Genomic DNA, 13144 nt, shown 5'->3' with positions numbered 1-13144 from the left:
TTTGATGTGGTCCCCAAAAAAAAAAAAGTAAAAATGAGAAATCGCATAGCTTCCTAAAAAAAAAAATTTTGGTTACAAGATTGTACTAATGTAAAGTGGATATGTCGGAAGTGTTACTCATTAGGTATTGTGTGACATATCTCTGTGATTTAAGTGAATGAAAATTCAAAGTTAGAAATTTTGAAAATTCTCACGGTGCTAGCAGGGATGTCACCGAGGTCACAGCAGTTCAGCCCGGCTGGAAATGGAGCCACAGTGACCAAAGGTAACCTCAATGAGGTCACCGCCAGTCACTGAGGCTGCGCTCGCAGCAGTTCATCCCCAGTGGTTCTCAGACTGGACAGTCGTATCTTGGCACCATCCAGGTGGAAAACTTTTTCCCCTAAACATGGGACAGAAAAACAGAGAGGTAAGGAATATTGTTGTTGTTTTTTTTTATTTTTGGTTTATTGCAGGAGACAAGGGCTTCGGAGGAATTCGGCAAGGTCATAAGTATGGATTGATACAGTGACTATGGGGTTAGTAATGGAGGAGTCTTAACGACACCTCTCCATTACTAACCTTGGGGCTTGATGTCACCAGACAATACAAAGGTGACATAAACCCCATTTGCCACCGCTACAGGGCAAGTGGGAAGAGCCAGGCAAAGCGCCAGAACTGGTGCATTTAATAGACCCAGCAGCGGGTTGCTATTTTTAGGCTGGGGGGCCAATATCTATACCAGCCCCCAGCTGTCCGCTTTAGCAAGACTAGTTGTCAAAAATGGGGGGGGGGGCACTCAATTATTTATTTAAATAATCAAAAAAAATACAGAGTAGGGACCACTCTATTCTTGATAACTAGCCTTACTAAAGTTGACAGCTGAGGGCTGAGCCCACAGCTGTGAGTTTTGCCTGGCTGATTAACAAAATTACAGAAGATTCCACACAGTTTGGTTTTTTTTTATTATTTATTAGATGTTATTAGCGGCAGCAGGTGTCGGACGATGGGAGCAGTTGTCCCATCAGCTGACACCAGTGACCAGAGGTAAACTTTATACCTCCGATCACACCTGAGCACTTGCGCTGTCTTTTGACAGCGTGGAAACTGCTACTGACCGGCGAGGATGGTTTTCACTGCCTTTCAGAAACGGTGCTTGCCGCGCTGTCATGCACATGACAATGCGACAAACACCCGGTATTCGGGCAGCCGAACCTGAACAGTAGCACGGACTTCCTGGTGAAGTCACTGTTCAGTGTCCGTGCCCGAGCAGTAGGTGGTCGGTACGGATGCCGAACTTTACTGTTCGGGCTCGCCCATCTCTATAGAGCACCAATGTTTGGGTCTCCGTTGACTTATATGGGATTCAGATCCGGGGTCAAGTTCTGGTACTCAAACTGAACTTTGGACTAATCCTACCTTTCACGGTTATGCTCATCCCTAATAAAAGTTATTATTTTCTTTAAAACTACAGTAGGTTTAAGGTTTAATTTATAGTGGCTATAAAGGACTCGATGCTGCCGCAATGTTTCCATGCAAACTTCAATGGCTCCATCTCTATACACAATTATGTTATATATTCTTTTTTGTGGACAACCCCTTTAAAACGTCATTCAATGTTGAAATACAATAGTCAGCACTAAGCAGCAATGCGAATGACAGACGCGTGACTGATCAGATCCAATACGGGATGGTTTCGATAAAATAAACCACAGAGCCATTTAAATAAATATTGTTTGCAAACGAAAAAAAAGTCACATTAATTCTCTCGCAAAACAGACAACAACGCCTCAACTTTATTTATGCATCTTGGACTCCATATCTATCTTTCCAACAGAACTAGACCCCTTCCGCATCCCCCCCCCCCCAATGTCCCAGTGATTGTACTAAACTAGGAAAACCAAAAATCTTTGCCAAGCAGAAAGAAGCGCACAGCAGTGGTGTCGGCACCCAATGGCCAGCACTGCGATGCCCACACACTAGTAGATAAAAAATAAAATCTGAAGAGCCAAGAAGTTACGGTAAGATTGACCCAAGACCTTGTTATGTCCGAATACTTGCATTTAACATTTTGAAATACTGCTGATAAAAATAGAGAAAGGCAGCCCTCCCCAAATGCTGAACATCACCACTTCTGCCTTAAAAAAAAAAAAAAAAAAGTGATCCAGAGTACTGTAGAATTAAAAAAAAAAATAAAAAAAAAAATCTGCATTGTGATTGTAGATTTTGTTTTAAAATAGGTTTTAATTATACAAAACTGGCCGTCTGTTTCATTCTTGGGTCTTTCGTTGAGGTGGTAACCATTGATGAGAACTCCCCTCCTCTGTGACTGATCATCCAGGGAGAACATTCGTCTCTGGATAGTGATTGTTATATCAAGAACCCCATTTACAAGTTTTGGTTTTTTTTGGTCCATAGTTTCTTGTCTGGAATCCGCCCCTACGAGACGTTGCTCAGGGGCTTGTATTTTTTTAGCTTGGTCCACTTGCCGGTGGAATAGTTCATTTCAAAAACCGTGTCGACGATCATCGTGGTGCTGCCCGTACCGTCCCCTTTCGGGATCACCTCGGTGTACTCGCTGAGCTTTATTTGGATGACGTCGCCCTTTTCTGGGCACGGGTTTTCTGCACGAGAAGCAAATATTTACATTACAAGGCAAATAGAGAAAAGCACAGAACTGACGGCAGACATGGGACGGACGGCAGCGCTCACCTTCTCTTCTCCGGACAGTCATTCTAAGGGCTCCTACTGGCTTGCGTGAGACTCGGATGAGTCTCGCATGTTAATACCCGGCGCTGCTGGTGGCACTCAGATCGGAGCGTGCGGCCGCATAGGAATACATGCAGCCGCACGCTCCGCTCCTCTGTGCCAGGTGCAGTGCCAGGTATTGCCGTGCGAGACTCATCCGAGTCTCACGCAGGCGAGTAGGAGCCCTTACTGAGGTCGTAAACTGTCTGAAGGGGGCTTTTCCATTTTTCCTTTAGGGGACTTGACCCCTTTACTGCAATACTTCAGTATAGCATTATAAAGCCTAAATAATAATCTCCTGTGCTGGGCTTCACGGAAGTAAAAAAATAACAAAAATAATAGGGATGGGAAGCCTTCAGCAGGTCCCTGCAATCAGCACCCAGTGATCGCGTCTGATGGGTGCAGGAACGACTGCGCCACTTAAATGCTGCCATCAGTGCTGCTTAATTGTGAAAACAGCAGCAATCAGAGCCAGCTCCAGTCACTGCTGTTAGCAGGTTACGGCTGCATTACACAGTCAGCATCGGCCCTGCGTGAAGTGCACTTGGTTCTTATACCCTTTATGTCCATGTGCCATAAATGCATGTTAAAAAAAAAAATAATTTACAAAAGGACAAAAAAAAACCTCTGGACTTTAAATCATCAAGTGCAACAACCAAGTATTTAGAAGAATAACCTTGAGGATAGGGCCTTACCTCTTGATCCGGCCATAAAACCTAGGATCAGCGCCTTCTCTATTCTGGTAACCTTGTTTGCCGTCTTGAACATTTCTTGGGCAGCAAACATTTGTTCCCTCTGTAAGGAAATAACAGATGTAAAATATATATAACTGTGCCTCGTTACCATGATATAGGGCTGCTGGAACCACCGTGCAAGTTATACATGTCAAACCCAGCCGGGAGGAATCCTTCACCTCGGCAAACAATTTTCCGATGTCTGCCGGATTGTGAAAGCCCCCGCCTCTGTAATACTTACTGTGAGCAGCAGGTTCTTCTTGGGCTGAGGTTGTGTCTGAGTAGGGATCTGAGGCGCCTGAGCAGCAGGAGCGGCCACCTGCGGTGCGGTCGGCGTCAGCGGAGAGGTAGGAGTGGCTGCTGGCGTGGGAGTGCTCGGAGGGGCGTTAGGGTTGCTGTGATACATTGGTGTCCGCTGCTTAAACTGGTTAGGCAGGGCATTATTAGGAGTTGCGGGTTCCTCCGTCTGCCTCGTTGTCTGCAAAGCTTCGCGGACAGACCCAGCTGTGGAGAAGAGAACAACGGAAAGCCAATAAGTACAAACAAGTCACCTAGTGAGCAAGATCGCAAACTCCTGGACATGCAGCAGCCCCCACACACAGAGCAATGCCAGCAAAATTCCTCCCCGACATCAACGGGCTCGGCCAACACCAATATGTATGGTGGCACCTAGCCTTCGCGGGCATGCCGAGTTACAGACTACCAATCTCTGCCGAGGTCGGGAAGGGAGGAGAGGGAAATGCTTTGGTGATCACAGGGGGTTAATTGTCAAAATCATATGGTCCTCACACTGGTACCAATATAAACTACGGCTCACCCTGCAAAATAAGCCCAGATGCCATGCTACTGCAAAAAACTAACACTAGACCAAAGACTATATAGCTTTATAAAAGTAATAAAATAAAAGCTATACATTTGGTAACATCAAAACCGAACCGTACAATCTGGTCATTTTTTTTTTTTAGCAAAGTATATACACACACAAAACAATCTCCATATATGCCTCCAAGGGGTTAAAGGACGAGCCGTATCTGCATTATAAAATCTATATCTGACCCAACCACACGCTCTGCTTACATGTCCGTGCGCTCGGGTAATTGGGCCGGGACGTACCTTGCTGAGCCTCAGACGCGGGGATGTAGGAGGAGGACGGCACCACACTGGGAGTCGCCGGCAGGTAGCTTGTAGATGGAAGGGCGCTCTCGTTGTTCAGGGTACCGAGTTTCTGCAAATTATTTCACAATTCGTATTATACAGGACTCCGTGACCACAAAGGCTTCATATGTCCAAACATCGATCAGCTCGGATCAGATACATCACATTGTATTGGCACTTCGGCCACAAGACTCTGGTTACGATCACACATGAGGATAGCAATAAATGAGCAGTTTGTGACTTCAGTAAGTGAATAAGCAATTCACAAATCCCAGTCGCTAAAATGAAACCTCTGCCCAGAAGACAAAAGCCTCTGACGTGAGAACTATGCGAGAGTGAAGGAGCCAAGAGCGGAGCCTCAACGTACAATGGAGGATCTGCATAATGGATTTTTAACACATGCAGGTTTTTTGGCACTTGTGCCATCTGTATATTTTAGGCCTCATTCAAAGATCGGATTTATCATGCAAAAAAAAAAAAAAAACCTAAACGGTCCCAGTGTCAGTGGTTTTCACACATGGATAAGTCACTAAGCTTCTTGCATCATTTGCAATGTTAATCACGGACAGCACATGCACTGATGCCATCCGAGTACGCTCTGTGATTTTCATGGACCCATAGACTTGCATTGGTACTTTTCATCTGTGATGCCGGAATCCAGCACTACTGAGTGTAATATTCTCTATTCATGGGATCCTAAGGATTACTTTCTATAGTTGCCTTCCGGCCAACAGACTCCTTGCATTTCATTAGCTATGAATATTCCTTATCCTCAGGATACATCATTAATAGCAGATCATGGGGGGTTCGTCACCCGGCACCCCTGCCGATCAGCTTTTCCCAATAAGGGTGGATGTGCAGCAATCATCTGCAGTCACCATACAGCTGATATGATCTGTTGTGGAGCAGAACAAGTCTGTCTGCCGCCAGCACCGTGGGAACAGCTGATCGGTGAGAGGTCTGTGTACCGGTCCTAAAGGATAGGCCATCAACAAAGTACTGGACAATTCCTTTAAATTAAAGGCGTCCGTTAAAAAAAAACAAACAAAAAAACCCGATGCAAAGTGCTAACTGCATGCAGTATGGAGACGCCTCGGCCGGCTGCGCAGGAGTTTCCGCAGTAGTCGCCATTCATTACCTGTGTGGAGACCAGGCCTGCAGCATAGTCGGGGGTTGCACTTTCCACGATGGTTTCTTCTTTTGGTGGCTTCTCTGCAACATCAGTTTCTGGAAGTAAAAGAACAGATGAGTAAGAACCTGAGCGAGAGACACCTGGAAACACTTCAGATGGACTGAAAAGTGTCCGCATATAATCCACGGATAACATTCTGCATTCTTCCATCAGACTTGCGTCTCTGCCAGTTTTCCCTGTGTGTGAATATTAAGACTGTGTTCACTCCTTGCGGCCGCTGTGCATTTTTTTTTTTTTTTTGCAGCAATATTTGCAGTGGCAGAAAACATGCACAGATACCAAGACAAAAACTATATGGTTCAAGCAACATTTGAAATATTAGAGAAATTAAAAATGCAGCAAAAGCCACAGAGGGTCCATCAGATGTGAATGCAGCATTTAAGTATTTGTGCTCCCTGCACTGACTGGGAGGGCACTAGAGAGAAATCTCTGCACTTTGGACTCTCCCAGATTAACTATCACGCTGTATATCCTCAAAGAATTGAGAAGATAAAACACTGAACAAGTGATCGGCGAGACACTCCGAAGCGGCGACATCTTTGTACTCACCAACAGTCTTTCTTCTTCTCTTGGCTTCTCTCCCTGCGCCCATCGCGTCCAACTCCTTTATATCCAAAAGCTGAAGATAAAGGAAGTTTATGCTCAGGGTACACCCCAACAAGGGGGATAGAAAACATAGCAGAAATCATCGGGTAAAAGCCTTAGATTTTATACACACGCACCTTCACTCCCCTCTCTCTACGGAGCGGTGTCCTGGAGGGGGCAATGGGCGTCCTGTTGGGAGCGGGACTAAACACGCTGGGGGTTGTGGGGCTCCTGAATGGCGCCTGCTTTGGTATACCCTTTAGGGGAGCTGTTATGGCAAAGGAGAAAGACGATTATTTATCCACACGTCAGCTGATTGTGTAGGGCCGTGTACATGGCAGGTGATTTTGGTGACTGATGGTCTGTGTAGAACAGACAGAACTCACAAAGTCAAGTGAATGGGCGAGTAAAAAAAATAAATGACAAAATGTCTGATCGCTTCAGTCCCTGGGCTCAGCAGTACGTGGCACTCACTTGTAGTATCAAGCTTTTTAACCAGCCCCCTCCCTTTGGCGTGGAATGGCACGCCGGCCGTCTTCTTCAGCTGCTGGGCCGTCTCTGTGGCTGTAAAGTTAATCATGAATGTTAGATATTAGCAGTAAGAACATCACGTAGCGGCGCGGGCGTCCTGTGTCACATACTTACACTTCTGGAGGAGCTCGGCTCGCAGGGTGGCACTTTTTGGCTTCCGCTTTAGCTGGAAGTGCTTGACTGGCGGAGTCAGCGGTCCTGCCAGCATGGTGAGGGCATTCTTGTTCAGATACTGGCACTCCAGGGGCAGCATGGCGGACGCCTCGCACTCACCCACTGGTTTGGGAAACAAGAAGTCAATGTTAAAGACTGTAAAAGTGACGTCCGCTCTCGCCAAGACCTAAACCAGGAGGCCGTCTTACCTTTCTCTCTGAGCTCCCCCAATATATCCTGCACGTTTGGGTTCTGTTCCTCCAAGTCCAGGTTTAACGAACCGGTATCTGGAAAGGATTTTAGGATGTCCGCCACCATTAAAATCCAGGGGTCAGAGTCCAGCGTGGCCAGCTGGATGATCTCTGTTAATGCCATCTTCATCTGCAAGACAGAAAACGGTATGTTAGTACAGGGCCGACCATTAGAGCGAGCGCCATGGGGCGTCCCACCCCTACCAGTACACTATGCCATCAGCTGCTTGTAGTGGTTACCTAGCACTACAAACTATGGCAGCTTTCTCACTAGAACATTGATATCCATCAAAAGGTTATTTGCAATTCTGTCCTAATTACTTCAATGGTGCAGAGCTGCAATACCAGACACTGTCAATAGACTGGGTGTGGCGCTGTTCCTGGAAGAACGCCACCATGATTGTCACAGATGCTAGAATCAGAGCAGGGACGTATGATCGCAGCCAGGTATATTATTCTCTGAAATGGCCGAGATAATGAAAAGAATCTGATGTGGCTTCTCCCCGCACCGAGCAATTGACCGGTCTCTCCCATAGAAGTCCTCTTTTTCCCCAGACGCCTGCAGAAAGTTAATCAATTGGGACTTTTTTCGATTGGTAAAATTAGGACTAGTTGTACTCCAGTAGGACAGTGAAGCGTTTTTTGTTTAGTTCACCTAAAGAAGCTGATCTGTAATACCACACACAGCCTGAGGACCAGAGTGGTGCTGTTTCAGGACAGATCCTTCCTTTAACGGGTGTAGTCATCTACTGTGTTCAGGAGCGCACCGCTCTTCTGCTTGCCGGGGGATGTTGTGTTCCTGAAGACTGACAGGTCGGACCGCCAACATGGTGGCGCCTCTGGCCTTAACTGGGCGCTTTCCCATGCTGCGAGCAGAAGAAGCTTTGCCTCTGCAGCATCGGAGGAACACAGCGGCACTAGGACACAGTGAATCGGCCGGCAACGGAGCATAGCAAGCAACGTGCTGATACGACTGCAGAGGTGGCCGGTAACCTTGGTAACGAGCAGTAAACAGAACTAAAAATCGCTCTATTCTTGAAAACGAAGAGGATTAATAAGGAGAGGTAACTGGAAAAATAATTAATTGCAGGCTTCCCGGGGTGGGCTATGGATTCTCACTCCAGTTTCTTCTCATTTCATCATGTGCTGGTGCAATGGGAAGTAATAAACCCAAGTCCCTGAAGAGCAGAGCAACAGTGAATCCATCACACTGTCTGTATTCCACCAGACAAACAAAAACAAATACAACAAATTCTAACACCTGGCAGTCCCCACAGCTGCATGATAGGGGGCCCAGGGATACCCCATGTGCCCATCACTGCTGTACTTCGCCATCTCCCACAGCCCTGTGGCTAATGAATGACGCTCGGCCATCACTCCATTCAGATACAGCTCTGCAGATCTTTGGATCAGTGAGGGTCCCGGCAGTCAGACCCCCAGTGATCAGTAAGCTATCACCTATCCCACCTTACAATCTCGGTACGCCTCTCCTTGCTCCCGAGTTCCAGGCATCAGGTCCCAACAATGTGACATTAAAGGGGCTCTCCGGTGGAAAAAAAAAAACATCACTTGACCACAAGATGGAGGATTACTTACTGATCGGTGGGGGTCCGACCGCTGGACTGGAAAATGAACAAGGAATTTATATCCTCAACGGGGCAATTTTAGCCCCATTACAAAATGGCGTGGCAGATCGGATGCCGGACCACCGCTACATTCTTAGAAAAAAAACAGCGCAGCACTCAGCAGCCACGTATGGACTGAGTGCAGCAGCGATCCAGGGGGGTGCGCTGCCTCCATTAATAAAGGGGATAAAAGTGCCCGGTCTGCCCAGCGGTGCGTTCGGACCCCCACCAATCTATAAGTTATTATCTATCCTGTTAATTGGTGATGAAGGGGCTGTCCAGGGAAAAGAAGTTAAGTTCTTGAATTTGATCAAAAAGTATATAAGAAGTTTACATGTAGCCCCCCAAACCAGCAGAGGAGACAATGGAGTTACCTCTCCCCATCCTTAGTCAGAGAATATCAGAGACTGGCAGTATGTATCTCCAAGAACCAGGAATGGGAATACCGAAATGTCGGGATAATCAGACAGAAATCCCAGAATTAAAGGGGTTGTCCGGGACTTTAGAATGGGTCATAAATGAGAAATTGGTTGGGGCTCAACACCCCCAAATCAGACGGTGTGGGGGTTAGGCCAGATGACCCAGGAGGTCCCTTCCAATTCTACCATTCTATAATATCTGGGATGCAAGCAGTCTGGAGGAGAATCTGGAGACCCCCATCCACCTTATGTGAGCGTCAGCTGTAATTACCGCTACTGGGGTCTCCATAATGTCTGACTACACTCATCAGTCTACGGTATAAGACAGAGGCACGGCAATGAGGGGGAAACGTATGGCTGACCAGCGCGAGCAAGAATCTCCCCCATCCACAGTCTCTATTCAGCTTGTAATAAATATCCACGGACATACAGAAGGACCAGGAGGCTCTGCATGAGCAGATACCGGCGCTTGCCAAAGAAATGTGCTCGAAAACCTTTCAGTTTCCACCACATTAGGCCGATAGACAAAAGGAAAATGATTAATAAGGTATCAGAAGCCGACGTCTGCGCCCTCAGGGCAGATTTAGGATCCGCGCTCGCACTACGAGAAGAGTCTATAGAAACTCAGAGACTTCCTCTCCTTCCTCGCATGGCTGATCACTATGTAAAGTGCAGAAGTGCCCCCAGGTGTTACCGGCAGACACCGCAGAGGGCTTCCGCCTCCCAAAAGAAGAAAGCAGCTCTGTGATGGATCCCCCCTAACACAAACGTATAGGGGGACCTGTCCGTGCCCAATGGGCTGCCCCAAAAAAAGGAGGGATGAAACCTAAGGGCCAAATGTTACCTCTGCAGATATCGGGGGTACGCCATGTCCTACATACAGGTTATAGAAACTGGTCATTAGAAAAGATCTGGGGGGCTCATTTGGAATGGCCAGCTGCCCCCTATTGCTATACACACAAATAAAGGGTTTTTCCTACCACTTCTGCTGCATCCATGTCTGATCCATGGGAGGAGTCGGCAGCCGGACCCCTTACCAGTCGGTGCCCCCATACACACACAGATGTAAGAGCACAGCGGGCGCCAAGTAATAAATCACCTAAGAGCTGGCAAACAACATTGCCAACACAAACATGTCCGCCCCAAGGGCACATGATGACAGGAAAGATTATTTCAGTACAAGGATTGCGGATTCCCTCGCCCCAGGTCTGTGCTAAGACTACGGTGATGACACTCCACTTTCCTAGGGTCCTGACCGGCAACATCAGGTGCAGTACAAGTCCCATTTCTACTCATCACAAACAGTAACTGCTTGTAACATTTCAATGACGGCGATATCCGGACAACCCCTGTAACTACTATGTGGGGAAATGAAGCAGTAATAACACACGGGTGATGTAGTGGTTTCTGCTTAGATGACGGGTGTGTACACTTCTGCAACCAATATCTAATCACTGCGGTGCACGTGTGATCACCAGAAAAGAGCGGCAACTTTACAAACGATCTTAAAAGTTTTGGGCATACAGCGAACATGCAGAACTACGAGTCTCCATGGTAACATTCCAAATAAATCATATGACACCACCCCCATAACGTCACATCTGGCTACAATTGCAAAAATCAAAGCAGGCACATTTTGCCTCTGTTCCGGGGCACAATTCTGCAAACGCTTTTTGAAACAGTTGCAGACGATTAATCTGGCTAAGACATCTGAGAACTGAATTTGGCCCATAATGTGTCCCCCCCAAAATAAACAAACGTAAAAAGGGTCACAGCTAGAAAAAAATCATTTTGCCCCAGAAAATAAAAGGCTGAAAGACGATGATGAATCGGTCGCCATGTTTTCTGATCAGTCAGCGGTATTATTAGAGGGGTTGTCTAGTACTCAGGACAGCCCCTTCCCCACCCGTGTTTCCCCCATTTTAAATTAACACTTATACCTTCATCCGGAGCCGCTCCAGCAGTGTCGTCACCATTTCTCTCAACAACTGCATCAAAGTGACGTCATGTGAGCTCTGTGGCCAATCAGAGGCTGCCTCACCCCTCACATCTGGAGGAATTGCTAACATCTGGAGGAAGTGAGCGCTGCTGCTCTCCCCCCTCTGCTGGATGTATGCTGGGAGGGGAACAGCCACTGATTGGCTGCAGAGTTCACATGGCATCACCCCACCGAGACCACCAGAAACAACATAACACTAAGGAGACCTCCAGGAACGACTGCAACGATGATGTCACATTGATGAGACTGCCAGAAGCGACAGTGATGAGACCACCAGGAGCAACAGTGACGGGACCACCGGAAGCAATGGTGACAAAGACATCACACTGATGAGACTGCTGGCAGCGACAGTGACGAGACCACCAGGAGCGATGGTGATGATGACGTAACACTGATAAGACTGCTGGGAGCGACAGTGACAAGACCACCAGGAGCGACAAAGACGTCACACTGATGAGACTGCCGGGAGCGATGGTGATGATGATGTCACACTGATGAGACTGCCGGAAAGGCGCCAAATATAAGGGTTATTAAATTAAAAAGGGGAAACGTAAGGATAGGGAAGTCCCAAGTAGAGGACAGCCCCTTTAAGGATTGGGGACGACACGACTGAAGGATCCACAGGCTGTGATAACGTCCTGGTCGCTGCGGATCCACACTGATCAGTAGAGGGGGGGATGTTTATTATCAGGGGCCAATCCCCCCCAGCAGCGAGGGAGGACGGCTCAGCATACCAGGGACACCCGCGCCACGTCCTGCCGGTCAGTAAGGCATCACCCCTTTAAATGCCGCTGATCGTGTGTACAGGGCCCAGGACCCTTAGGAGAGAGGAATAGAAAGAAAAAAAAAAAGGTCCAACTTAAAAGTGTTAAAAGTTTGGATTATTTCCCCCAAATCGTGTATAAATCTGCTGACGAGATCGCCCCGATGCGGCAGAGGATAAGGAGGAGCAGCAGGAGACTTGCTGGTACTTCTAGTTCCCCGCCCAGAGGCGGGCGGGCAGGCAGGAGCTGGGGGAGGACACTCACCTCGTCCACGGTGCGGCGCGGGAGGTGCAGCATCCCCAGCAGCAGCTTCAGCTTCACTGCGGACGACAGGTTGTGGAAACACAGGCGGACGTTGTCGATGACGGAGGCGGTGAGCAGCGAGGCGATGCTGGGCGGCGTCCACAGCTCGTCCGCGGAGCCCAGCTTATTGTGAAGCCACAGGCCGGTGTCGCTCTCCCTCATCGACGCCATCTTGGAAAAAGAAAACCATCGCGAGCAGGCATTTTATGAAGACACCTATAAAAAAGGCCCCCTCTGGCGCTAGGAGACGGGAGCGGAACGACCCCAGTTCTCGCGATACCTGGTCAGCCGCGCTCTGGGGCCGCTGTGCTGCGTTCACTGACCTCGAGCGGAGGCGCCAGCGCCTTATAATAACCGGAGAGTGCTAAAGACATAAGTCAGAACCAAGCACACAACTGACAATCAGGCATCATGGCGAGGTGCCCTCAACAAAAATGGCCGACATCACCATCAGGCTCCTCCCTTAAAAGGAAAAGCCGTCAACAGATTGACAGCGCTGGTGGTAGCACTTATGTACGGGTCGTCCCAGGGACCAAACTACATAATATTGCAAAACCAATAAGTTTCATATTATTATTTATTATTATAGCGCCATTTATTCCATGGCGTTTTACATGTGGTATATGTAATAATACATTTATTTTTTTTCGTTTAGTTTTCTTCTTCCATCATGTTTAACATCGACATAAGAACACTTATTTTTTTT

General features: G+C 47.7%; 1 protein-coding gene across 2 annotated transcripts; it reads right to left on the bottom strand.

Annotated features, from left to right (window-relative positions):
• Positions 1-2203: 2203 nt before the first annotated feature.
• NELFA (negative elongation factor complex member A) lies at positions 2204-12878 on the bottom strand. Of its 2 annotated transcripts, XM_077280186.1 has the most exons (12): positions 12719-12878; positions 12400-12609; positions 7287-7458; positions 7039-7200; positions 6868-6957; positions 6531-6661; positions 6358-6427; positions 5755-5843; positions 4575-4686; positions 3703-3965; positions 3423-3522; positions 2204-2603 (listed from the first exon to the last, which is right to left on the bottom strand). In XM_077280186.1, the coding sequence occupies exons 2-12, from the start codon at positions 12607-12609 to the stop codon at positions 2419-2421; spliced, it is 1584 nt and encodes a 527-aa protein (XP_077136301.1). In that variant the 5' UTR covers positions 12719-12878; the 3' UTR covers positions 2204-2418. The 2 variants fall into 2 exon arrangements, with proteins under 2 accessions (XP_077136301.1, XP_077136300.1); XM_077280185.1 differs by having other exon boundaries at positions 12400-12878.
• Between the last annotated feature and the right edge of the window lie 266 nt (positions 12879-13144).

This window comes from Ranitomeya variabilis, chromosome 1 (genome assembly GCF_051348905.1).
Source record: "Ranitomeya variabilis isolate aRanVar5 chromosome 1, aRanVar5.hap1, whole genome shotgun sequence".
Taxonomy (NCBI): Eukaryota; Metazoa; Chordata; class Amphibia; order Anura; family Dendrobatidae; genus Ranitomeya; species Ranitomeya variabilis.
The sequence above is the reverse complement of the archived record's forward strand: the minus strand, read 5'-3'. Positions and strand labels throughout refer to the sequence as shown.